At 44.6% G+C, this 26085-nt stretch overlaps 2 protein-coding genes across 4 annotated transcripts in view; one reads left to right on the forward strand and one right to left on the reverse strand.

Moving 5' to 3' along the window:
- The window catches only part of NOD1 (nucleotide binding oligomerization domain containing 1), a 35736-nt gene extending 27917 nt beyond the window's left edge, over window positions 1-7819 (forward strand). For 2 of the 3 annotated variants that reach the window (XM_065630129.1, XM_065630130.1), the window contains exon 12: window positions 452-3389. In XM_065630129.1, coding sequence (XP_065486201.1) covers window positions 452-524 — 73 coding nt within the window. In that variant the 3' untranslated portion in view covers window positions 525-3389. Of the gene's footprint in view, window positions 1-451; window positions 3390-7754 lie in introns of those variants that run through there. The other variant, XR_010605864.1, reaches the window with a different exon arrangement.
- A 1368-nt stretch (window positions 7820-9187) lies between these two features.
- ZNRF2 (zinc and ring finger 2) overlaps window positions 9188-26085 on the reverse strand; it is a 61226-nt gene continuing 44328 nt past the window's right edge. Inside the window, exons 3-5 of the mRNA XM_065630132.1 lie at window positions 17882-17987; window positions 17049-17126; window positions 9188-15061 (exon numbers count right to left, since the gene is read on the reverse strand). Coding sequence (XP_065486204.1) covers window positions 17069-17126; window positions 17882-17987 — 164 coding nt within the window. The 3' untranslated portion in view covers window positions 9188-15061; window positions 17049-17068. The remainder of the gene's footprint in view (window positions 15062-17048; window positions 17127-17881; window positions 17988-26085) is intronic.

The following is a 26085-nucleotide window of genomic DNA, read 5'->3' on the forward strand; positions in this document are numbered from 1 at the left end:
CCAGACTTTAAAATTTTACCGTAAGTCATTTCACATGAATAATGCCTGAACACTTAACAGAGTTTACTTCCCATGTTGTCATGGAAGACACAAAATGCTCTGAAGGCTTTAAATCTCTTTAAACTACCCCACCGCATGGTAAGAACCTTTGTCAGCTCTGTGCTGCTTGCTGAAATGCAAACAGCTGGGTATCCAACACTGATTTCAGCTCAGTGAAGTTTAGGTGATAGCTCAGTTGTTTTTTCTGTTTTTTTCCCTTGTTCCTCGTCTGTGCCATGGGAAGAGCAGTGCTGCGGCCTGTCTGGGCCTGGTTCCCAACAGTGCACCCTTGAGAAGCACATGGCTCACACGGCATTGCAAAGCTGTGGTTCTGCTCCAAAACCTTGGGAAAATGGAGGATGAGCAACAGTCGCTACCTTACTTTCACATCCCTTTTGTTTTTCCCCTCCAGTTTGAATGGGAACCTGATAAGCCAAGAAGAGGCCAAAGCTTTTGAAAATGACAAACGCATCGTTTGCTTTTGAATGAGGACTTTCCCTGTTTTGACAAGTGTCGTGTTACAAAGGTTACTCCTACACTTGGACTGCGGAGTTTATAAAGGTGTAAGTCTGCAGTGCTCATGACAGGGGAGAGATATGTGATTAGCTGCCTTTTTATGAACATGCTGTACTCCTTCAGCGCCATCCCTTCCCCTGCCTGTTTTTCATAATCCTTTTGGTGAGTGCGAAATTGCCCAGGTCAATAATTAATGTTTGTTTGGGGCTTTGAAGATGAAATGCAAAGTGTTAACAGACCAAATCCGCTGGCAGCTGTGTGCATTTTGATAGCTGAGTTTAGATTTATTCTGTACACTGATGTAAATAATCTCTAACTTATTTATATACATAAATATATACACACAGAGACATACACATGTATATGCAAGAAAGGGCGCAAGATGCACGAACTCCACAAGCTCACAGTATTATCTGCTCATAACTGAAAATGAACATGCATAGCTTTAGTGGGAACAGAATCCATCTCTAATAATTGCAAGGTACCAATGTTTTCAACATTAGTACCTTTCTCCTGTCTGGAAATTAGGCCCTTATTTCTCCGCTGTCTACAGGCAGTGGTGTAGATGCTGGCGTTTTTTTTTGCTGTGTTTTTTTTTTTGAGAAATGGATACATCAGGCTCAGCTTACTTTCAATAATATTTTTTTCCGTATCGAAGCCAATACATTTTCTTTCATACAACCAGAAGTCCTTACTGCCATCACGGTAAAAGCATAAAACTGGCAGTAAAACACTTGTGCTGAAAATTTCCCAAGGGCTGGAGAGAAACTGCTACCTCCTGTTTCCACGGTGTTTGTTCTGGGGAAGGGGGCCTGGAGATAAATGTGAAATATTAATTAGCAGGCTGTTCAGTGCCTTGGCTCTTGGCCGAGACGCCGTGCCGGTGGCACTACAGCAGTAGTGAGTTGCCCAGCTTCAGTGGGGAGAGAGGATGATTGAAAATCAATTGTGACAAGTAGAAATCCCTTCTTCCAGCAACATGTAAGCACAGAGAAGGATCGAGATTTGCTTGGAAAGCTTTTATTCTGCGCTTGAATTAGTAGAAGGAGCAAGGCAAGGGGCAGGTAGCAAGAAAACATTATCCCCTCCAAATAATTAGCATTTAGGCAGTATAACTTTAGATGCACTTAAAAAAAACAGTTTGCAAAGGAATGGGGTATTTATTTTGTGTGTGTGTGTAAATTAGACATGCTGTATAATGGTAAACTCAAATTCTACCCCACAGTGTGTACAAGGAACCTAAAATGGAAAAGCATGATCCCTTTTCCTCTTCCTGTGTTACCACCCCTGCAAAACTTGGAGAAACAATTCTCCAGTTGCTGCCTAACCCACAAAACCTCGGTAGGCTGGAAGAAGAATCTCCAGTTAAAATGCCAAACCAATGAACCCTACCCTTTCCATCTCACCTTTCCATCTCCCAAATCTGCCTGATAAAGCAAAATATGAAAGAAGGTTTGCTTTGTAGGTCGGAGTGTCTCTGTTTCTAGGTGATAGCAGACGTTTCCCAAGCCCCAATTCTGTCTGTTCCCTTCATCTCTCCAACACATTTTAAAATACTCATAAAGCTTTTCAAAAACCCCATAGTTAAAAAAAAAAAAAAAAAAAAAGAAGAAGAAAAACAACTTAGTGCTCATTATTTTTCAGTGGCTTTACCTCCCTGTCCATGATATCAGCACTGATTTTTCACAGGGAGACAGATGAGGCTTTTGGCCTGTGCCAGGGGAAAGTCAGCTAACGTGAATGATCGCTGCACCTGAGCCATTTGTTTACGGAAGCAAAAGGGAACACAGTTACCGAAGAGCTGGAGTTCAGCAGCGAAAACCTCTGCCAAAGCCAGTTGTTTAAAGGCTTCTCAGCGACTTTAACAAGTCAGGCACCTGTGCACTATGTCAAAAACGTTGCTCCTGTTTGGCCACCCTGCCCTTACAGAGGGGAGGAAACACTGGTGCAGGAACGGCCTTCAGCAGAGGTGGCATTGCCTGTGTTGAAAGCCAGAGTGCTCCCAGTTTGCTCTAATCGTTGAATTACTTGCTAATTTACCTGGTAGAAAATATCATTTAAAACTCCAGCCCCTGTCCTTATTTCACTGATAGGCTAGAGCAGTACAAAGCGTCCCTGACAGTTCCCTCCAAGCTTTCCAGTGCAGACACTTCTGCCCCTTTTGGTTTTGGTCCAGAGCAGCTTTTGGAGCGCGACAACAACCCCAACCCTTTTGCAAATCTTGTTACGTGCCCAGCTGTTAACAGCCAGGCCACAGTGTTCAGGGACAGGGGCATCTATGGGGCTGCAGCCACTGAACTCAGAGTAAGTGGTGGCAGGATCAAGCCCAGCTCCACATAGGACAGAGTTTGGCAGTGATGACGGTGCCAGTGACCGTGCCAGTCGCAGCCACTCGTTGCAGAGGTGATTTTGGGCTGCAAGCGCTCATTTAGTCTGGGCTGATGGTCTGAGCGCAGCTCAGTCTGGCTTTGACAAAACCAAGGGGTTTCACAGCATCCTGCGCCCAGCTTACCCAGGGCAGAGGGTCTGTGTCCCACAGCACGTTGCAGCTTTGGGAGGCTGCTGCTGGGGAAAGGGGCTGCTGCTCTGGGAGCAGCTGGAGTTTCCTTGCTGATCAGCACAGTATTTAAGGCTGCGGTTCTTTCTTCGTAGTCTTACCGGACTGTTTGTGGAGTGCGCCAGAGCTTTTGCAGCTTGAAGCCAGAGCCTTGTTTACTCAAATTCAGAGACAACTGTAACTTTTTTTAAGGCTTGTTTGTAATTTGCTAAGTCCTTCTCTGTACGCGGCGTTATGTTTTTTCCACTTGTCCACGGTGATAATAAACAGCTTTTTAAAGAACTCCAACAGGCTGCCTGCAAGTGCTTTGGCTCTGCTGAAGCCCAGATACTTGGCTGTATTGCAATGGGACCGCAACAGCCTCACTAACTGTGGCTGCAGGCAGGAGAGGGGACCTGCCACAGCTGGAGAAGGGCACTCGCAGCTGCCACTGTCCCCAAGGGACCTTTCCAGCAGCAGGTTCCAACCCGGTTAGGGGCAGGGAAGGAAACCACGATGGCTTTGTCCAGCACTGGCTGCAGCAGCTCACTGTGTTTCCACCCACTGCTGGGGGCAAGCTCTTGCTGGCCCAAGGTGCAACACTTGCATTTTGCTGGTGCAAGCTCTGTGTGATTGCTGGTGGTGCTGGGTAACACAGCGGCCCGCAAAGAATCACACACACAGATTGACAGAAGGGTTGAGGTTGGAAGGGACCTCTGCAGACCATCTAGTCCAACCCACTTGGTAAAGCAGGTTCACCCAGAGCAGATCGCACAGGAATGTGTCCAGGTGGGTTTTTAATGTCTCCAGAGAAGGAGACTCCACAGCTTCTCTGGGCAGCCTGTTCTAGTGCTCTGGCACCCTCAGAGTAAAGGTTTCTACTCATTCAGATGGAACTTCCTGTGCTTCAATCTGTCCCCGTTGCCCCACATCCTATCATTTGGCACCACTGAAAGGGGTCTGGTCCCATCCTCTTGACACCCACCCTCGAGCTATTTATAAACATTGATGAGATCCCCTCTCAGCCTTCTCTTCTCCAGGCTGAACAGACCCAGCTTTCTCAGTCTCTCCGCATGAGAAAGATGCTCTAGCTGCAAGGCAACACTGTCCCACGCTATCACACACTGCCAGATCTTTGGGAAAGGATCCTTCTCTGAGCCTGGTTTAGTGCCACTAACCAGGTATCAGACCTGCATCTCCAGTTCAAGACTCGCAGCCTTTGGTCTTCCACCACAGCCAGCGCAGGATCCCAGTATCCCATCCATGCTGTGGGAGAAGCGTCGACGCTGAAAGGCAGCAAGAGACCCACCCCTGCTTCCCTGTGGCTTCACTCAGGCAAAGGAAAAATTGCAAAATTGTATATATGGCTGCACTGGGGAGTGAAGGCGTCAGAGCCAAGGCAGCGAGGGACGGGCATGCTGTGAGGAAGGAGAGGTCGCTGCAGGGGCCACTCGGTTTTCAACTAATGGAACAAATAATCTTAGCAGCAAAAAGCTGCAGCTGTGCACAAAGCACGTGACTGTTGCTTGAGTAGGTAGAAACAAAGCAGCAGGATTGTGCTAGATGAAAACAGAGGCCGGGTTGGGAGCTGCCCGTGCACCGGGGGATACTGAATTTACTCACAGGAGATGGTTTCTGTTCCCTTGCTGGGGGCTCTTGGTTGCCTTGTGGGATGGGTGAGGCTTCTAAAAACATGATGTAGCAACAGTGGCAAGTCCTTCCTCTCTTCCCCACGTGGGGACAAATGGCAGGAGGCTGCAGGGAGGGCCACGGGGCACTGGGGAAGCCCCTCTTTTGTGCTGGGGAACGCACAGTTCAAATCCCCTGTGAATCCCAGCAGGGCTGAGGTTAACTGTCCTCTCCCAGAGGTAAATGAGAGGCGAGGGCACGAGCCACAAAGTTTTGAAATAACTTGCCTCAGGTACGCAGCTGGGTTTGAAAGGAGGGCTGGTGCTTCAGAGAAATGAGCAGCTTTGGCTTCAGAAGCATCAAGGCAGGTTAGGGAATAAAAACTGGTCTTGCAGTCAGACTGGCAAAAACTATAGCTGTTGCTTTATGCTGGGAAAGCGGGGGGTGTCCTGCACCCTCGCATGTCTGTGCTGATGGGAATCCCTGGGTGACTGCACCGGAAAGCAGGAGATTTCTAGCAGGGCTGATGCCACCTCACCCACCCCAGCTGAGCACCTTCGGGGGTCAAGCGAGGTGTTAAGGTGGTGATACCTAAACCCTTGTAGTGCTGGGGTCTGCAGCTGCTGCTGGCACCCAGGCTGCTGAACGGGGGACTTCTCAAGAGCCGCGGGAGGCTGGGACCTTCTGGAGGCATGTAGAAATGGAAGATGCAGAGATGGGTGCTAAGTACAGAGGAGAAGGAAGTAGATATTTCCCTGGCTCTGGTTGTCCTGCTGGTAACCGCCACCACGTTTTCTCTGCCCAGCAGAGCTGCTAAGGCAGTGCCAGGAGTCCAAATCCCAGCCGTCGCCCTGACCGTGCCCCAGCCCAAGCCTCACACATGAAACAGTTCAGGGTCGTTCACAAGGGAGCGGCTCCTCTCATTCCCTCGCCCCAGAGCCACCGGCTTTCACAGCCCCGGCTGTGCTTGGGGGGCAGCAGCCTGACACACCAAAGAGGAATGAACAGACCCTTTCCCCAAGCTTAGCGCCCTTGGCCAGTGACAGTTCTGTGCAGCGCAGGTGAGCCAGGATTTGAGAACCTTCGCTCAGAAAGGTGCCGCGCTTCCCCTGTCCCGGCCCCCACCATGGGCAGCTGGCCCATGAGGTGGCCGCTGGTGGCTCAGCCGATGGGCCGCTTGCACCTCTGCAGTGAGCTGTGCCCCAGAGCAAACCGGCCCTGGGCAGAAGTGTCCACTTTGCTCCCATGGGAGAGAGAGATGGACCTCCAGCTCTAGCAAAGCCTTTGCAAACAACTGAATTATGCCCAACCACTTGCTTCTGTGGATTCATCCTATACAGCAAGTTAATTAGCTGCTAAAACCTTACGAGCCGGTAGACTTAGACCTCATGGGCTGGAGTAAATGAAGCTGTCAAGTTTTCATGCTTCCATTACCTGCCAGACTCTTTAATTCTGAGTTCAGAAGATGTTAATCCTGGCCCAGGTGACTTGTGAAGAGGAAAGCTGCTCCCTTTAGATGTCACTCAGGTCCACTGAGGCAGGGAGTGAGTGAGGAGACCCCACGGGTCATTCTCCTTGGTGACGAAGCTTATCCAGGCTCAGACAGAGGCTTTAGGTTTCCCTTCTGTTTGAAGCCAGCTTAAAGAAGTAACTAGGAATGGAAGGAGGCGGAGGGAAGAAAGTCTTTGTTACAATTTAAACCCGTGTTCAAACAAAGAAATCTGTCACCAGAGTGAAAACAAAAAGCAGGGCAGAAAGTCGAGCAAAACATGACTCAAAACATAATGGGCCCAATCCAGAAAGGCACCAAGCACCCGCAGTCTCCACCGAGCTCGTCTGAGGACCCATCCCTGTGCTTTTAATATCTGCCTCCTCTACGCTCTTGCCTTTACGAGGAGTGAGTCATCTTGCGTCAACTGAGGATGGGCTTTACACAATTATTTATTTATGTCAAACCCTCCTCCCTGCCCCCACGCGTCCCTGATCTCATCCCCCTCAGAAAACAGATGCTTTATTGAATGAGGACTGGAAAACGCCGGCTCACTTGACTTTTGCCGAGGCTCCTTGTTGTCCAGCGGCCGGCTGGCAAGGAGGCAGCGGGCACGAGCTGCATGGCACCTCGCAAGCAGTGTCCTCTGTGGGCTTGTTTGGCTTTGTGGATGCAGCAACCCCGCTCCCTGCGGGGTGGGATGGGGCTGGGCACCTCCTCAGCTAAACAAATACACGGAGTGATGCTCACAGAGACCAGCAGGCTCCAGCCTGAGCCCCCAGACACAGATATTGTTCAGGTCTTGTAGCCTCAGAAGGAGCACGGGACCTTCCAGCACAGGGCACTCAAAAGCCAGGGGAGAAAATGTCCCCGTTTAGCTCCAGCTGCTGCAGGGGACTCTCCCCTCCCTCTGTTTGCTGCAGGTGTTGCTGCCCTTCCAGCTAAAAGCAAGGCTGCATCCAGAAGCGGGCACTGGCTGTAACAAGCAACAGCGAGCGGTAGTGGGGACAGACAGACACACAGACACACATGCAGCATCACCGTCTCACGCTGACAGCCCCTGGGAACAGCCTGGCACCAGCGCTGCCACCCGTTTACCCCCCGGGCAAGTAACTTGGGGCAGAGGCAGCATGTCCCAGCCGTAGGCAGGAGATGATACCAACAGATGCCACTAATTTAAATTCCACGCATGAAATCCTGTACCTACTGAACTGGAATAATTTCCAGCAGATTTTCCTGATGCGAAGCCAAATGTGGTTCTAACTAGTTATCAATTGCTTCCATAATATGGCTCGAGACTGAGGAGAAAAACACAGGAATTACTGGCAATGAAGGAATTCAGGCTTCCCAGAAGGTGACTGGGGAGGGTGTGTGTGGGGAAGTTACACGAGCAAGAGATGTGAACGTGTTCCTTAGTAATTACATCCAACTGTCTCTTGATGCAGACTTGAATAATTCATGCATTAAAACTACCATCTCCCACAGAGAGAATTGTGAGGGTTGTAACTGTCACCATGCTCTAACAACGGGTTCTGCTACCCCTAGCCGCACCAGAAGGATTCTCCCAAAAATGGAGCAAGCGAGGATGGACACCCAGCCTCAGAGGAACCTGTGCAATAAATCCTTGCATCGCATTCCACCAGCAGCTATTACCAGCCTGCCGACAGCCAACCCAGCTGGGAACAGCACCCTGTTGCGTTGAGATGCAACAAGCCAACATCAGAAAAGCTGTTTCTTGCCCGGAGAGTGAACTCCTTTCGTTTTCCCCACTGGTGCTGCACATAACCTTGGTGAAACGCACTTTGATTTTGCTCAGAGCTCCCGCAGCTCCACCCCCAACTCGAATGGGGGAAGGGGTATAAAATCACGTTCTTCCCCCAGCAGACTTAGACCATGCACCATGCAAAACCTGCGTGCCCTCAGTAGCACGTGGCTCATCTGTGCGTCCCTCCTCATCTCTCTCACTTTTAGCACCAGGGCTGCAGGAAGGTGCGGAGTAAATAACGTGGTCCTGTCTCTGTCCCCGCAGCTCCCTGCAGCAGTGGAGATGACATGAGCTTCGGTAGCTGCAGCCGCTGCCCCGGGAGGAGGTTCCCAGTGCTTTGCCCTTGCCAGGGAGCTCAACTGGAGAATGATTTAACACCCTCCGTGGCTCTGGGCAGAAACTCCGTCCTCCAGCAACGTGGCTCCGTGGGAACTTGTTGTAGCAGCCTCCTCCGAGCTGTTTAGGGACAGACAGGAGAGCTTTGGTGACCACTGGGGACAATGAGATCCACGCACTGCCCAGCCACGGGCGCGCTGGCAGGGAGTCAGTCTTAAAGAGGACAGTATGAAGTGTTTTGAGAGGAAGCACAAGTGGTGTTTGGGGAGAGGACTCTGAAAGAACAAGCAGTGCACTCAGCTTAGCTTGATACTTTGATGGAGCTTCCCACTCCCCAGGTGATGAGAAAGGGCTGTTTGGCCCTTCTTTTGGTCTTTTTTTTTTTTTTCCTACTCGTTTTACACCACCTGCATGAGTTTCCCACCCTCCGCACCTGGCAGTCCTCATTTCTGCTCACCTTGAAGGCCGTTGTGTCTGCTGAGGATCACCAGAGGACACATCAAGCAGAGACACCTCCAGCCACCCTGGCACAACAGCAGTTCCAGCCGCTCTGCTTCACCAAGGCCACCCCAGCCAGCTGGATGAGAGCTGGTCACGCAGCCGCTTGGCAGGACACGGGCAGAGCCAAAAGGGGCTCCGAGAGGGGCCAGGAGCTGCCCAAGGGGTCTCCACTCCTGCCTGCAGAACTGCAGACAGGCCAGATACCAAGTTGCTTTTTTAGCTGCGACTGTACACCACGTGTTGCTTTTCCTTCCTCTGCTTCGGTTTGGTCTGCAGCACAGCCATACAGACGCTTCACCCCATAGCGAGGCCTCTTTCACTAATATTAAAAAAAAAAAAACAAAAAAATCACCTGGAAAGTGTGAAGAAGAGTGTGCTTCAAAAAGATTTATTACATATATTTGTACATATTTTACATGAATGGAATGTTAAACATACAACCTAAAAATCAATAAAAAAATATTTTCATTCATGACTATGTACTGGCAAACCACTGAAAAGAGTACCTCAGGACAACTTAAGTCAACTTGCAATCATACCGCTCAATTAAAAAAAAAATACAAACACATTTTATATTAGACGTTGCAAATTACATTCCGATTTCTGCTCTGGGGAATAAAGGAAGACGTCTTGTCCATTACCACTGCGCGTACGGGTGGCTTTTCAGAAGCTAGCACGGAGTTCCCTCTAACTCCTTGTGGGCAGGGTTAGCTCTGTGGGCAGAGGCACCCAAAGAAAGGGGAATATCCACTCTGCTCCCTACCAGCAGGTACCTGCCAAAGGGCAGGAAGAGCCAGAATGAGATTCGCAATCAAGTGATGAGGTTAACTCCGGATCACCACTCATTCAGCACTGATGCTGCAGCTTTTACAATTAAGTAGTTTATTAAAACATCCCCTCTACAGATAAGCCACCTCCCTTCTTCCTTGAAAGTTACAGTGCTTTGGCAATATCAGCTAGGAGAGAGAATTCTTGACTGTACGATAACAAATACTTCAGCTTCATCTTAACAGACACAGGAAGAGCACAGCATCACCCTTTGATGTCTCCGGTTAGCATTTCACACCTTGAGAGCTTGTGACCAGGCATGTTGAGAAGTGTTTGCTATTAAATGTAACAAATTAGCAATGAAAGGGATAAATTTGAGGGAAAACAGGAGGAACAGGCTTCAGCAACAGATTATATTCTTGCAACGTCGGGTTACTTACACCTGAAACTCTGCCGGAATCAAGCAAATCCTACTTATCGTTGCAAAATCTTTGCCAAAGCACACCCAAGGGCAAAGGTCTCTCAAACAAACATACACAGATTAAAAGCTGCCAGAAGTATCAGCTAGCGGGCTCGCTGCCCGCTGCTTCTTGTACACAGGCAACTTCTTAGATCCAAGACAGAAGCAAATCCAGCCTTTTTCAGGTGCAGGATATTCCTGCGGTGGTTTACCTGAGCAAGTCTACAGCAACTAATAATGCCCCGCATCATTTTACGGTTTATCCCGTCATCAGCTCTGACGTATTTAATTGAGAAATGACTTTACAGGACACGATGCAGCGGCGTGGGAAGCCAGCCGAGCTGCCCAGTCAGATAAACAAATGCAACTTGAGACAACTTGAGAGTAAGGACTATTCTTTTTTTTTTTTTCTTTTTTTTCCCCTCAACAGGCTAAAACATCTTCAACCTGACTTTAGAAGCGGGTTAATTTATATGGAGAAACATCACAGAAGTTTTACACGTAGAAGACAAAATCTGGACACAATTCTGTAATGAATTTCTCACGTTAGAGTATTTGGAACAACAAGAAGTGGTACAAGCTGATGACACTGCTGCAGGAAAAAGCATTTTTGGCTGGGTTGTAGCGAAACCCCTTACAAGCCCCCCTCTTCTGGCTACAGCCTCTGATGTTACTTTTGCTGATGCCAATGGAAAGCCTGTCCAAATATTAAAAAATTAAGGGGATATGGCCTAAAATGTGTCATGTCTTCAGCTAGGAAGAGGAGAAGAAATTGGTACTAAAATGACTTTTAGGCTTGGAAGGATAGAAAGTGAGTTGTAAAATCTCAAAAAAATGAGATAATCGTCCACTGGCAAAGGTGAGCTGGAAGATCCATAGTAGCACTTCTGCGTTCCCAGGTATCAGGTAATCTCTTGGCAGGAGACTCACAACTGTACAGCAAAATTAGGTACAAAACAGCAATACCGGATTTGCACACAAATAGTCTCTTTCAATACGGGAAAGCAGCTCAGATTCACAGAAACTCAGAGAGATCATGGCCTACATCGAAAGCAATGTGTGCTTTGTTGCTGTTTACGTACAGATAGCGGTGACATTCATGTGCCACGTTCCCTGCTTTTGGTGGGACACAGGAGGAACGGAGCAAGTTTCTGAAGCCCTCACATGGAAAAGGCAACATACTAAAAGCATCCATAAGCACATCTTATTTATTAGACGTTATCCAACCAGAAACACTGAAGATTCACATTTCTGAATAAAAATTATCTTTCCCACACCTGCTGAGATTTTAGTCTTCTGGGAGTCAGTTTTACCAGCTCTCCAGCCTTTCAGCAAAGACTTAACTAAGAAGTCAGTGCTCCTAGCATTAAGAAGTAGGATAAACGTATAAATCTCAAGATTAAGTCAAAAAACCTCCTTCGCATCATAAAGGGGGAGGAGTAGGGGAAGAAAAAAGGTCACAAGTATACACCCATATCTTTGTACATTACCTACATGTTCCATTTCAAAATACTGCGGTGCACTTACCCTTGAATATGAAAGTAAAATTAATTACTAATAAGACAGTCTGTTTTCTGCTTTATTCTTCCCAAAACTAAAATACCACAAATCTGCAGTGTGCTCCGTATTTTTGCTTTTGTGTCTCACTGAACTCATTGCTGAATGTACACGTTGAATGAAAATTAGCCACCTCCTTCAAAAGGGAAGTGTTATTTCATATATACTGCTTTATAAGAGACAGGACAATGGGTGCGTGGTCCTCTTGGTATTGGATGGAGTAGGGTTATATACAATCCACCTCATAGCCACCTCTACTACGAACTTCGAAACTCAAGTTACTACTCAAAATACGCGGATACGTTACAAGTTCAGAAAAATCCCACATTTCAAGACAGTGTTGAGTCTACTCTTCCCCTCTGGCAAGCAGCATGTTTATGGCAGACCTGAGTATGGGAATTATTTCACACTCTTACATACTTAGCGAAGATATAGGCCAGATGACATAAAATACTCTGAAACAGCACGGAATTGGCAATCTGAAGATATTTACAGGCAAAGAAGCATATCGCACTGCAACTTAAGTTATTGCTTCTTGTGGACGAGTGTGGTATTCCTTGATCGAGACATGGGACTTGTTTGGTGTTTGCTTTCCCCTTCTGAAGCACAACGACTCAGGACCACTGTGAGAACATTTTTAAAACGAAGGTGTTGCCTACGACTAGAACTACGTCTATAGCATGGTCATCGCCAGCTGACCAACATAGCTGGTGACAGAAAGCTGACACGGGTGAGTCTCCACAGGTGCTTGCAAACCCAAGCATCACTTTCATGCTTCCAGTGTCATTCTAGGCTTGGTCTATATCACAGGTTTTGATACCAGAAAACCTCCTGTAGCCTTTCGGAAGAGATTTATGGACACCAAGAATGCCAAACTAGGATCTAGGGCTGACCTCGTATCAGTTCCGCAAGTAATCCAAGGAGGTATTGCTGCTCTACTGTGCTGACGGAAGCAGCAGCAGACTCTTGCCTGCAAAACCACACACCAGTGCCATCGCTAGTGGGTTGCTTTTCTGACACTGGGCCTGAGCGTAGGACAGCAGGGATAAGTGCTGGGTCTTCAAACCAGCTACTTGCATCTGAATACAGAAAATTAAGGTTTTTGAAAAAAAAACCCAAAAAACCAAAAAAACCACCCCAAAACAGTAAATAAACTAGAAATACGAACTACCAAAACTGAGTTTAAGTTGTAAAGAGATTTATGTTTACAATATTCACCTACTTAATTCCCAAGCCAAAGGCTATCTATGACCTCGGAGCACAGGACACCAAAACACCTACCTACCCTCTTTACATTATTACAGGTGAGTTTCTGTAGGCATGAAGCCAAGAGTAAACTTTAAATCAATGTAACTGAAAAAGCTTCACTTTCAGAAGACAGCAGGAATTTAAAACCCTGGGAAAGTGGGCCTGCAGGCAACACCACTGTTGGGGTATTACAGGTGCTGTAATTCCTCATCCCCTCCCTCCCCCCCAAGATAATACAAGGCAACACAAATATTCTCGGCTAAAAAGGAATCTGTACAGGGAACGACTGTACATTTGATGTGACTACAGAATTGGAAGTGTGACAAAATGATTCTGCTCCCACTGAAAGAGAACATAACAGGGCCCCATATTTACAGGTTCAGCTGAAACCAGTGATGCAAGCCCAAAAATGTGGAAACTGCACGGGCGACCATAACAATTACCTACTTTAGACTCTTTAAAATTTGCAGCATAACAAAGGCATTTTACAGAGCAATGCTGAGGAGAAAAAGAATTGCAAGAATTGTCCTGCAAGCAAGAAAGAAGAGCTTAGTAACATGCACCATACTTGTTCTCCAGATAGCAGCAGTTGCTCCTGTTCTGTGCCCTTTTTGATATGAATCACGGTAGCAACAGAGAGAAAGATGTACTTTAAAAAAGAAAAGCAGAATTATGCATATACAAGAAAAAAATGTTCAAAGTGTTGTGCAATTTATTTTAACTATTGAAACTCACTAAAAATGCTGTTGGTAATAAATATTTATAAACTCTTCCCTGTGCTGTGAAATGCAGAAACTACTATGATTAATTCTTGATGCAAAAAGTATTCTTCTAAGCCCTGATATCTGTTCCAGTTTGGCTTTCCCCCCCATCCCCTCGTCTTTGTTTTTTTTAAAACTGTGATGCTTTATGGGAACTAATAGTTTAACACAGTTTTACTTGGTGTACCCCACCAGAGACATCCCATGTTCGTGGAGCCCTGGTTATATCAATATAATACAGTAAAATAATAATAAATTAAACAAATGCAGGTGCATTTAAAAAAGATTTTTAAAACCCCACCAACCAAAACCAACAAACACCCAAAACCACCGTCAAATGCTGGTCTCCACATGAAAAGACCAAGGATTTAGATGCAAAGTATTACAGATCCTGCCACCAAAAAAAAAAAAATCCAAACAAGGAAACAAAAACTTGCACGTGTTTTACAAATTAAACACAAATCCTACCTCGATGTTATCTCACCCATGCCTATAAAAACCTCTTGCTGTGCCCACATTTGCAGTTATTCATTTACACCTCAGGAGGCAGCCTGGAGATGAGAGTAGTACAACAAAATAATTACCTGAAACATTTTTAAAAAAATACCCGTTAAACAAATTACCTCAACTGGCAGCACTTAAAACTGGTAATTCTTCTTTTTTTTTTTCCTATTTAAAAAAAAGTTGCATAGCTGTAATATTTTGCTTTGCTGCATTTTTTTTGTTGTTTTTACTCACAAGCAGTAAAAGTTTTAGTTACTTAAACAGCGACACAATGTGCAGATTTCAACAATCCCTATAGCTTCATCAATATAAATTAGTTACTTGTCCTGGTTTTACTCTTTGGACTGCATTGTGACAAAGATTTCGTTACAAAATTTTGAAATATAGTATTCCTATGCAGAGGAGTTTATGTTTTCTGTTCTTGAAAAAAGTGAAGAACGTAAAACAGGGTGTGAATTCAGTAAATTAAGGTCACACTGTTAGATTATATTTAGTTTGCCATTTACTCTTCTTCAGCCAACGAGAAGGTGAAAACGTTCCCCGCTCCGAACCAGAGTCATCCTCCTGCAAGGGTCTCAGATAGCACGTATCGAACATCTCCGCTTTCGCTCAAGGCAGCAGGAAACCTGTCCAATAACCTGCTTCTTCACAGAACCACGAGTTAGGCTGAAATTAGGAACTTTGGCCTTCGATACAAAACAGTGTCAGTAATGTCTGTGGGGAGTCGATTGTTACAGAATGTGCAGCATTTTCAAAATCCCTGTGTGTTCTTTGCGTGAGTGTTTGGTATACCGAGCGCTGCTGGCAAGTATCCGCTGTCTGCAACGCTTTTTCCGTGTCACTGTCCATCTTTGCCTTTTTCAGCCACAAAGAACGGTAAGTCTCAAGCCAGGCACGCTGTGTTCAGCACGGGAACCTCAAATCTCCGATGTTTTCCGATCAGTGGAAGCAGCTGTTGAAAAAGCAGAAGACAAAGTACCATCGTTTCAGCTGTTTCAGTTTATAACACACTCAGATAGCATGAGTACAACCACTGTGTTTTCCTTCCCCTTTTCCCTAAGCCCCCAGTTATCACTAACTCTGCTGTGAAATAAATCGAATTTAACAACAGGTTAGACACCCATGAGCATGTACAGAGACAAATGTGCTCATCGACGGCATGGAGGCTGGAGAGTTGGGCAGCGAAAAATTTAATGAAATATAACAAGGGAAAATGTAGAGTCTTACATCTGGCCAGGAACAACCCCAGGTTCCAGTACAGGTTGGGGAATGACCTATTAGAGAGCAGTGTAGGGGAAAGGGACCTGGGGGTCCTGGTGGACAGCAGGATGACCATGAGCCAGCACTGGGCCCTTGTGGCCAAGAAGGCCAATGGCATCCTGGGGTGTATTAGAAGGGGGGTGGTTAGTAGGTCGAGAGAGGTTCTCCTTCCCCTCTACTCCGCCCTGGTGAGACCTCATCTGGAATATTGTGTCCAGTTCTGGGCCCCTCAGTTCCAGAAGGACAGGGAACTGCTGGAGAGAGTCCAGCGCAGGGCCACAAAGATGATAAAGGGAGTGGAGCATCTCACTTACGAGGAAAGGCTGAGGGAGCTGGGTCTCTTTAGCTTGGAGAAGAGGAGACTGAGGGGTGACCTCAGTAATGTTTATAAATATATAAAGGGTGGGTGTCATGAGGATGGAGCCAGGCTCTTCTCAGTGACAACCAACAGTAAGACAAGGGGTAACGGATTCAAGCTGGAACACAAGAGGTTCCACTTAAGTTTGGGAAGAAACTTCTTCTCAGTGAGGGTAGCAGAACAGTGGAACAGGCTGCCCAGGGAGGTTGTGGAGTCTCCTTCTCTGGAGACATTCAAAACCCGCCTGGACACCTTCCTGTGTAACCTCATCTGGGAGTTCCTGCTCTGGCAGGGGGATTGGACTGGATGATCTTTTGAGGTCCCTTCCAATCCCTGACATTCTGTGATTCTGTGAGGCTTCTTCCACAATTCAGTTGTTGGGGGCAAAACAGTAAAAGTGTTTGTTTATGAGTTTTGGCTAACACTGCCTTGAGGTTGAAACAATTATCCCTGTAGCAGGGTACCTGCCTTCAGGTTCCCTCTGCTACCCCTGCAACAACCATTGCACCACAGTGTGACCTGCAGCACAGACTCATGAAGCAAGATGAAACAAATGAACAAGCAAATACCAAAGTCTTCAGATTTTTTTTTTAAATTTCCATCAGAACAACAAAACTAAACCCTCAGCTACCAGCCAGATTTTCAGCTATGTCCATTTCTCTAAGAATCATGCTGATTGTTGGTATGTTTTGCAGCGCTTAGGGGGCAGTAGTTTAATGCAAGATAAAGTTTTCAAACTAGTCCATTAAAAGAATAAACCCGGCCTTTAAATCTTTGATACTGATTGCAGATCTGCAATCATTAACACAAAACATAAGCTGGAAAAATGTGAACCTCCGTGAGATGGGATGGATAGAAATATGATAACATATTTATTTATTTATTTTAAACATTCTGGAATGCATTAACATAAAAGCGGTTTTCAAAATATCTAGTTTCAACTTCTTCATATAATTCCAAAAGCTTTCCGTCAGAAATAAATGCCAGCACTCATGGAACAATCCAAAATTACACAATTGTATTATTTTAATTCTGTTTCATTTCCATGGAAAAAATACTCTTTAAAAGTTAATGCTAAAGCTTTATTGGCACTGACTTGCCACTTTCCAGTATTAAAACTGGAATACATCATTTCAGACCATGCCATATAAGGATGCAGAAACCTTTTACATATTGCAATATACGTCAATACTTACTGATTAATATTGCAGTTCTGAGACACAGTAGCAAATTCACAAATTAAAAAAAATAGCATAAAAAGTTATTTCAGATAATCAAGATATTTATGGTTGAAGTGTATGCATCTAAAAATTAATATTACCTAAAAACATGAATCTTGTCTTAATCTGATGGATGCTCAGGGCAAGATCTATTTACTTCAAACCATTCATCTATGCAGCTGTGGGATGCAAGACAAAAATGAAAACAATTGACATGAACATTTCAGTAATGTTTAGCTGTAAGATATAAATAAACTGGTTTCTCATCATTTCAATGACTAGTAAGATTTTGTATTATACAAATAAGTATATGTATAGTACATACATCATTGGAACATTTAATAACCCCAAACCACAGTAATATTTGGATATTAAACACTGTTGAAAAACTAAATTTTCTAAGTGTTAAAATTCTCTAAGGATGCACTTTACAAGTTACTATCCAGCTTTTATACACAGGTTACTTCGCTACTAACACTATCAACTTGCTTTTATCATTCATTGACATCTTACTTCCTGTAGTTACAGTCACTTGCGAAAACAAATATCAAACAGGTTTAGAAAGTGTTTCCCTCCCTTCTCCCCCAAAAATCTATTAGCATCTGACAAAACTTAGGTACACACAACCTAAGCTCCACAGCCATGATGTGCATTCCTTCCCCATACAGGTGATTTTGCCTTATTTTTCCTGTGGGCTTTTCATGTAAGCATGAGAAGACCATAGGAGGGAAAACTGACTTCAAATACATTGGTGGAGATGCAGAAAGAGATCATTTTAAAAACGTCTTTAGGGTTGCTGCTCTTGTTTCTTTGTTGTTTGTTTTTTAAATGTAAAAAGCAACTTAGTTTTAGTGCTCCTTTAAGCAGCCCTTAGAGGAGTTACCCACTAAATGCAACCACCTAGAATTTTATATGCATCCTGAAGAATACTTGCCCTTTATGGTATATGCAGAGGCAAGGCAGCCGTGCTATAGTATCTCCTTGCTGCAGCTCTTCCAGGCATATTGCACACTCCCCAGCATCTTTACTCAGCACATCCTCTGGAAAAGAGCACAAAGTGAAAGGGTTAAAAAGCAGACTACTACGAGCAAAATGTTCTTTATTCAGAACATCAAGGACAGCTACAGAAGATACTTCTTGTCTTACAGAAAGCCCTGCCAAGGTGAGTGAAGATTCCTGATGGGAGACCTCTTAGCAGCTCACATTAAAATACGGTTATGATTCAGTTTCTTGCCTGAACAACACAGTTGCAGCTCAAAATGAAGTCCTGTAGGGAGACATCCATATGAAGAGGGGTAGCCATAACCAACAGCCAGTATCTCTTTGGAGTTCATCGTCTTCCAGCAGATCCATACCCCACCACACAGGCTGTTTTGATCTGACGTGGGAAACCTGGGCTCTGAACCACGCAGCCACAGCAGACGCGCTGTGCCGCCAACCCCAAGAGCCGAGCGCTGAAGAAGTTGGGTTCTTCATGCAGATGGTACGTAACGCCTCCAGGGTTTTGAGGATTCATGCTGGGTGGGTTTTTCCTACACCTGTACCTTCTCCCCCATGCTCAATTTTCACTACAGATGTTAAGTTCAAGTCTAAACATCACATTTCTCTAGACAGGACACTGCAGGTAAATAACTAGGAAAAGATCTTTTTAACTTCTAAACACTTAGCCTATCATTTGCTTTTTCTACATTCCTACTTATCTCCTACACATCTGGCTTTCTTTTACCAGCCTTGTCAGTACTCATATTTCACACCTTCAACTGCCTCTTCTCACCACATCAGCATGTTCTACCGCATCCCATCCACCTTTTCCTCTATGTAAAGTATGCAACTGGAGTTTTCCATCAGGGAAAGATCAGTGCTGTATAGCTCCAATGACCCTACATTCCTGGAGATACTGAATTTTTTGCAGCATTACCAAGTCCCAAAACAAAGGAGGAAAAAAGTAAGTTGCTAGGAATGCACAGGAGTTGGCTTTCACGCAGAAGTTTCTGGGAAAATTTATTATTTTTAATAAAAACCTTCTTTCTTGGACACTTCTTTTAACCAGAACATGGGATGCGGAATTCAGTCTTAGCATAAAGCAAAACAGGACATCATGTAAGGCCCTGTTTGCCAGAAGCAGGTTTAAAGTCCCAGTTATAGGCGACCTCACGCAGTGCACAGAACATTTCCAGTAAGGGACCACGTAGCAACCAAACTGGCAACCTCTAACAGATCAGAAAGGTGCACGCTTGGCAAAATAAAACCCATGTGTTCAAATTTCCACAGTTTCATGGGAAAAATCTTCCCCTTGTTAACCAAAAGAAGTCTAAAGGGATCGCTTACGGAGAATACGGTTCCCAGGCACAACTGAGAAACCACCGGCTTTGCACTATTCTCTCCAGGGGCTCCAATACTCATCACTGTGGTATTCTAAACACACAGAAAATGACAAGCAGACAACTAGAAAGCTATCATGGCAGCAAAACGTAAAATGAAATTAGGTCTACCTGTTTCCCTTAGACTGACAGCAAGCTGTCTTGCAGGTGCTTGTGCTTCTAACACAGTGGTTATTTCAGTCTCTGCTACATTAATTGGTTATGTTAAAAATACTGTATAACGCCACATGTGTGGGGCATCTTCATGAGGATATATGAAGAATATCTAACATGAGGTGAACTGTCATAAAGAAAAATATTCAAAACAAAATAATAAACAACAGATATCCACCACAATGAAGAAGATTAAAAATGCATTTTACATGGTAATATTTTTGGTAGGCATCGTATTAGGAAACTGCTTCTGTTGTTCTATTAATATCACAAGCTGTAAGCTTCCGAGAACATTAGAGATACCTAAGAGAGAAAGCAACTTAAAACAACACAAGAGATCTTAAGAACTCTTGTCTGTCATTATAAAACCTTGACACTAAGAACTTGCCCAGAAGAGGGTGCTAAGGATAAATACTTCCTTGAGGTTGTTTTGGTTTTGTTTTATAAAAAGATACTTTAATATCTGACACCAGGAGGCAAAGATTCTCCAGACAGTATTGTCCTGCTACAGAGATGCTAATCGTTGCCTGCAGCTCTCAGACTCTACCTTTCTAGCCTGTTCTTTGCACAAGTACTTTGCCAAAAGTCCTATGAGCAGATCCACTCTCTTCCCACAGTTAGGTTGCAGGAAGAAGTACCATTAATAATTCAAGCATGTATCATATACACAGAGCATATTTAATAAAAGTCATTTTTTCCACGGAGTCACTTTATCAGATCAGCAGCTGGTACCCAACACAAAAGATACCTCCAGTGAATTAAACCCCAGCCTCCCTCCCTCAGTACTCTTAAAAGTCATTTAGTCAACGTTTGATAACAAAAATTAAAAAGCTGTCCAATAAAACGTAATTTATAAAAGAAAGCATCCCTGTGAACTGCTATCCCATCATTCTCTGTTGTACATGCCTGGCTGATTGCGCACTCCCCAGACTGAACAACACTTGGGTCTGAACTCCCACTGAGCAATTTAACAAGGTTCTGCACCTTTTGGCTAACATAAGGGCAAGATGCCAATTTAAACATTTGTATCTCCCACCAGCCCTGGCATTATGTTTTCTTCCCTCCAGTACTCCTGTTCTCTCCCCAGCTGCCATTAGCCTCTCACTTGCCCATACCAGCCCAACTGCACAATAGAATCATAAAATAGTTTGGGTTGGAAGGGACCTTCAAAGGTCATCTAGTCCAACCCCCCTGCCATGAGCAGGGACATCTTCAACTAGATCAGGTTGGTCAGAGCCCCGTCCAGCCTGGCCTTGAATGTCTCCAGGGATGGGGCATCTACCACCTCTCTGGGCAACCTGGGACAGTGTTTCACTACTGTCATGGTAAAAAATTTCTTCCTCATGTCTAGCCTGAATCTCCCCTCCTTTAGTTTAAAACCATCATCCCTTGTCCTGTCACAACAGGCCCTGCTAAAAAGTTTGTCCCCATCTTTCTTACAGGCCTCTTTTAAGTACTGAAAGGCCACAATAAGGTCTCCCCGGAGCCTTATCTTGTCCATGCTTAACAATCCCAGCTCTCTCAGCCTGTCCTCACAGCAGAGGGGTTCCAGCCCTCTGATCATCTTGGTGGCCTCCTCTGGCCCCTCTCCAACAGGTCCATGTCTTTCCTGCACTGAGGGCTCCAGAGCTGGACACAGGACTCCACGTGGGGTCTCACCAGAGCAGAGCAGAGGGGCAGAATCACCTCCCTCGACCTGCTGGCCACAGTGCTTGTGATGCAGCCCAAGATACTTGCAGCCCCTTCTGGGCTGTGAGAGCACATCGCTAGCTCGTGTCCGATGCTTCATCCCCCAGCACTCCATGGTCCTTCTTGGCAGGACTGCTCTCAACCTCTTCATCCCCCAGCCTGTATTGATAAGTCCCCAGCACACATTGCCACCCTTCCTGCTTCACTCCAGGCTTTCCCACTGGAATGAGCCACTGGGCACACACTGGGCTTTGCCCAGTCTGGCCAGAGGGAGCTGGTGCGAATGTGACGGTGGCCGGTGTGGATGAGGCACTGGAAATGCAGTGGAGTCCTGCCACTCCTGCAGAAGAGACTTTGTTAACAGGCTTCAACGTCTTCTTCCTCTGAAATAATGAGGAGTTGACATTCCCTACTTCTTGTGTTAACCCGAGAAATCCTATCAGGTTCTCATGCAACAGAAAAGCGTAAATACTGAAGGAATTAGTACAAAATACCCAACTGCTATAAATGCCCACATGCAGCTTGGCACTGCATGTTAACAGACTCAAAACCCGTGTAAGTATGCTCATGATCAATTACACATGTAGACTGACAACAGCAAAACCAAATCCTTCATGGACCTACGACACGTTGGGTCTGACTCTCTTCTGACCATTTTAGATGATTTGGACCATCAATCCCAGATAAACAAAAAGGAGTAGAAAAAACCTGTTAGACCCGGATTCAGTTCTGCACTTGTTTCATACAGCACCCTCCTGTACCAACACTGGCTTACACCAGATGGAAGTCAGTTTAAGGGCCATTTAACACTGACTTTTAAACATATCTGCTACGGGAAAATTGCGTAAATCATTTTGCACAGAAATGCTGCAGTCTGAACAATGTTTTTGGTTTAATATTTTTATGCAGTGGAGTGATTCAGCAGATACATATTATTCTTTTTCCTTTTTCTCTTTTCTCTTAAAAAAAAAAAGGGAACAGTTTGAGATTTCATCAATGTTATGATTAAAACATTTATATGTGTGTATTACCTAAATGGAAGTGGGAAGAGGAAGTAAGCAAAGGCCACATTTTTCCATTTCGCCCACGCGTGGGTACATACACAAACACTCACCGCACCCCCACATCCATCTGCCTTGCACCAAATGGGAGGTAAACACTCCTCCACCTTCCCAGCTGTTTGAACAAGTACTCACTAGCCAAAGACTGGTGTCAAAGACGAAATCTGGCAAAAGAGCGCAGTTTTTCCCTCCTGTGTCTGCTCAAGTACTCCTCGCCTCTATCCCTGGTTCATAATATTACTGTTCTAACTTCTGGTTGTCAGTAATTTTTCCTCCTAAAATTCTGCTCTTTACTGAAAAAGAAATTCTATTCCACTCCTGCATTTATAGCAAAATAGGTAGGTGCTGAATTAAAACACAATCATCCTGGCAATTTTGCACGTAGTTTACCGAGTAAAAACTTTTTCTAGAACTTTTGAAAAATATATCCAACAACTATCAAAGCCATCAGCTCAGCCATGGCTAAAATTATAGGCAATGTCTGTGATGAAATAGTCTGTCTTTAAACCGAGGACTGCAAAAGCTCATGCAGTACATACCTTATGGATTAAGTCATTAAAACCTGTGCTACTGCTTTTTGTTTTTCTTTTTAAAACACAGATAGATACAGCCCTAGGCTCAGGAAACCCCAAGTCACAAATCACAGAGACAGCGATAGTATTTGGGGAGATATCACCTTATAGCTGCAGTATTTTATTTCTCTCTGGGCATTCACTGGAAACAGAACACCAAGTTAGAAAGACCTTTGACCTAATCCAGTATGACAGTTTTTCAAAATATCTGTATTTTTTCTGAAACTTAAAAGCTTAAATGTCTGTGGAAGCTGCCACTGCAGCTAGCTTAACCGTGAAGGACCCCACAAATGCGCACCCTTTCAGGAATACGACTGAAACTCAATCAGATCATACCTTCTGAGCAGTCTTATCAGCATTAAAACTGGTAAAACAAGAGCCATAAGAGGTTAAAAAATATTGATGAAACTTCATTAAATGCTATATATTGCCATATATCTGTTACGCATTCCTTAATTTTTGTTGCTGATTACTAAAAATTCTCTCAGTTAAATACTAGAGACTGTCTTTGCTTGTTTTTAAATGGAGAAATCAAGCTCTAAACATCTGTCCAGGGAAGTGGTGGAGTCACCATCCCTGGAGGTGTTTAAAAGGTGCATAGACGAGGAGGTTCTCAGGGACATGGTTTAGTGCCAGAGTTAGGTTATGGTTGGACTTGATGATCCTCAGGGTCTCTTCCAACCAAAATGATTCTATGAAACATTTCCTATTGCTCTAATACAAGTAACCTCCTCTAGATCAGATGCAAAAGGAAACAATTTTTTAACATCTATTGTTTTCACCTGAACCACAGCTAAGTGGTTTTCAGCGTTCTCAACACCAAAAAGTTGAGTATGTGAAAATTCAGAATTCAACTCTGCTGACTTAACTTCAATCCAAATTCCCTTTTATACTGCTAAAAAAACCCCTAATGCCCATATGCTAATCAAACAAGAACATGTTGCAACTTTGTGTGTGGTTCCGGCACACACCATAACCCTGAACATCAGCTCACGACTTGCACGGTAATACCTAGAATTTAACCAATCTAAAAACACCTTCGCCACCACAATATACAAAAACATAACCTCTCTAAACCAAACGAAGCAGCTACAACAAATGTGACACTTCCTCAGATACTGACAAAGCGTTTGGTGAATTTTGGAGTCTTTGGTTGGCATCTCACTCTCCACCCCTTGCAACACACCAGCCCGTTATGATTTCCTATTCAAAGTCCAAGTGTTATCCTTGTTCTCCCCTTCCCTTTCACTTTGCTTAGTGTTGGTCCAAGACTGAGATATCTATACAAAACCAGACACCCGTCATGAAACACTTCCTGCACAAACATTGCCTACAGACTTTGGTGCTCCCTCCTCTTTAAACACAAATGGGAGGGAGCACACAAAACAAAGTGAAAGTTGCGCAAGAAAAATATTTGCAGAATAAAGCCTAAGTGGCAATATTTGCATCGCAACACTGCACTGAGCTAGAGGGAGGTCGCTGCAGAAGTTTCACTGTTCCTCAGCTAACCCAACATTTGAAGAACTGGATTTAGATTTTTGTGGGACATTCTCAGCTTTCAGAAGTGAATTCTGAGAAATAGCTAGATGCTTCCTGTTCAGACAGATAACGATCGGGTGTATGGTAGAGAAAAAAAAATACTTTCTGTTGAATAAAGATAAAAACTGAAATAGCAGCGATAGAAACAAATTTTAGGGAGCAGGCTGAGTATAAAAGCCTGTATAGTCTTAGCTACCTGGATACAATTCTGATTAGGTAAATTAAATAATATAGAGGGGAAAGGGGTTTGTGCAGTGAGGGAAACAGTTCTTTTGTAAAGGAGTTTACGTCAGTGGCCACAATGGAAATCTATTTGCACCTTTAAGATATATGGTGTCAATACAAGCTACGCTTCTGCAAAAAAAAAAATTAAATCCCAAGTTCAAATAATAACACAGCTTTCACACAATGTCTCATTAAGATACCTTGCTCACAGACAAAGTCAAGTTTGCATCCCAGCACTCCCAGTGAAGAGCTAGGCCTTGAAAAAAGGTCAAGCAGTCTGAGAAATAAAGCTCCTCACTTCCAAGCAACAACATCCACGGTTGCTCCTACGCTATCCTGATCAGTGTACCAACTTTCTCAGTCCGTATTTGTCCTTCTGGTAGAAAGCGCTGGGGTGAATAGGTACCCATACAAGACAAATTTCATCAACCCAATTGGACATGAAATGTCTTGTGCTCCTGTCTTGAGATTTATTGCCGGAGTGACTATGCGTTTCTACAGTGATTCAAGATTAGCTCTCGATACACAGACAATTATGTGATTGAGTCTGAAACTTCTGCTTAAGCTACAGTCTTTCCAGCTTCTGTTTAATCATTCTTCTTGTGGTTTGAGGTGCCCTTGACCATTAAATCATCTCAAGATAGCTAAACAACTTTCTCCTGTTGCACTGACTTCTAAAGATAAGTTCCGTTCACCACATTTCCAAGTACCATGTCCCTAAACTGTCAAATTTTAGTCTAGATATAGGTGAAAGAGCTGCATCTGCTCACAAACAAACCACAAATAAACAGTCTTGTCCTCCAGAACATGATGTAAAGAGTCTTTGTGCCAGCCTTACCCATCCTGTGCTAAGTCCCCATTCCAACTGAACTGATCCCTGTTTGTGTTCTGAATGACCCAAGGGGCAACTTGTTCTTAAATAGTCTTCCTTGGCATTCTGTGTTGGTCCCAAGGCTTCCCCTCCTCCCTTCAGAAACGCTAGTCCTGGGAGATGAAAATACTTTTAAACATGGTCTCATTAGGAGGCAACTGCGTGAAAATGCCTCAAATGCAGCAGTACCAAACTAGTGCCCCACCGTGAAACCCCATCATGAACGGTGCACCCCAGCACATACCATCTGAAAAGCTGCTTATTGCAGCGCATGGAACAAGGAAGCTGCCTTTAGACTATTTTCTTGGGTTTTAATCAATATTACACGACCTCTTGGCTTACCGTGTATTAATCTTGAATGTCAGGAGCTAAATAAAAAGTAGCATGTAAAGGGGCAAACCCACAAGAAACAAAACAGCAGTAAAACAAGACTCCTTAGGAAACAGTGTAAGGAACTATCACTTGGGGAATACCCTCCTCCATCAGGTAAGAACAATTTACACTTCTCAAGGCTCAGTTTACCATCAAAGAGGATCTTACACCACAAATATGCTACAAAAGGAGGAGTGGTTGAGTAAATGGCCAGGGGCAACCAGCATGCATTGCTGACAAAGAGTCTGCTCCAGTTAGAAAGGATTGTTTCTTAC

Source organism: Caloenas nicobarica, chromosome 2 (assembly GCF_036013445.1).
Source record: "Caloenas nicobarica isolate bCalNic1 chromosome 2, bCalNic1.hap1, whole genome shotgun sequence".
NCBI lineage: Eukaryota > Metazoa > Chordata > Aves > Columbiformes > Columbidae > Caloenas > Caloenas nicobarica.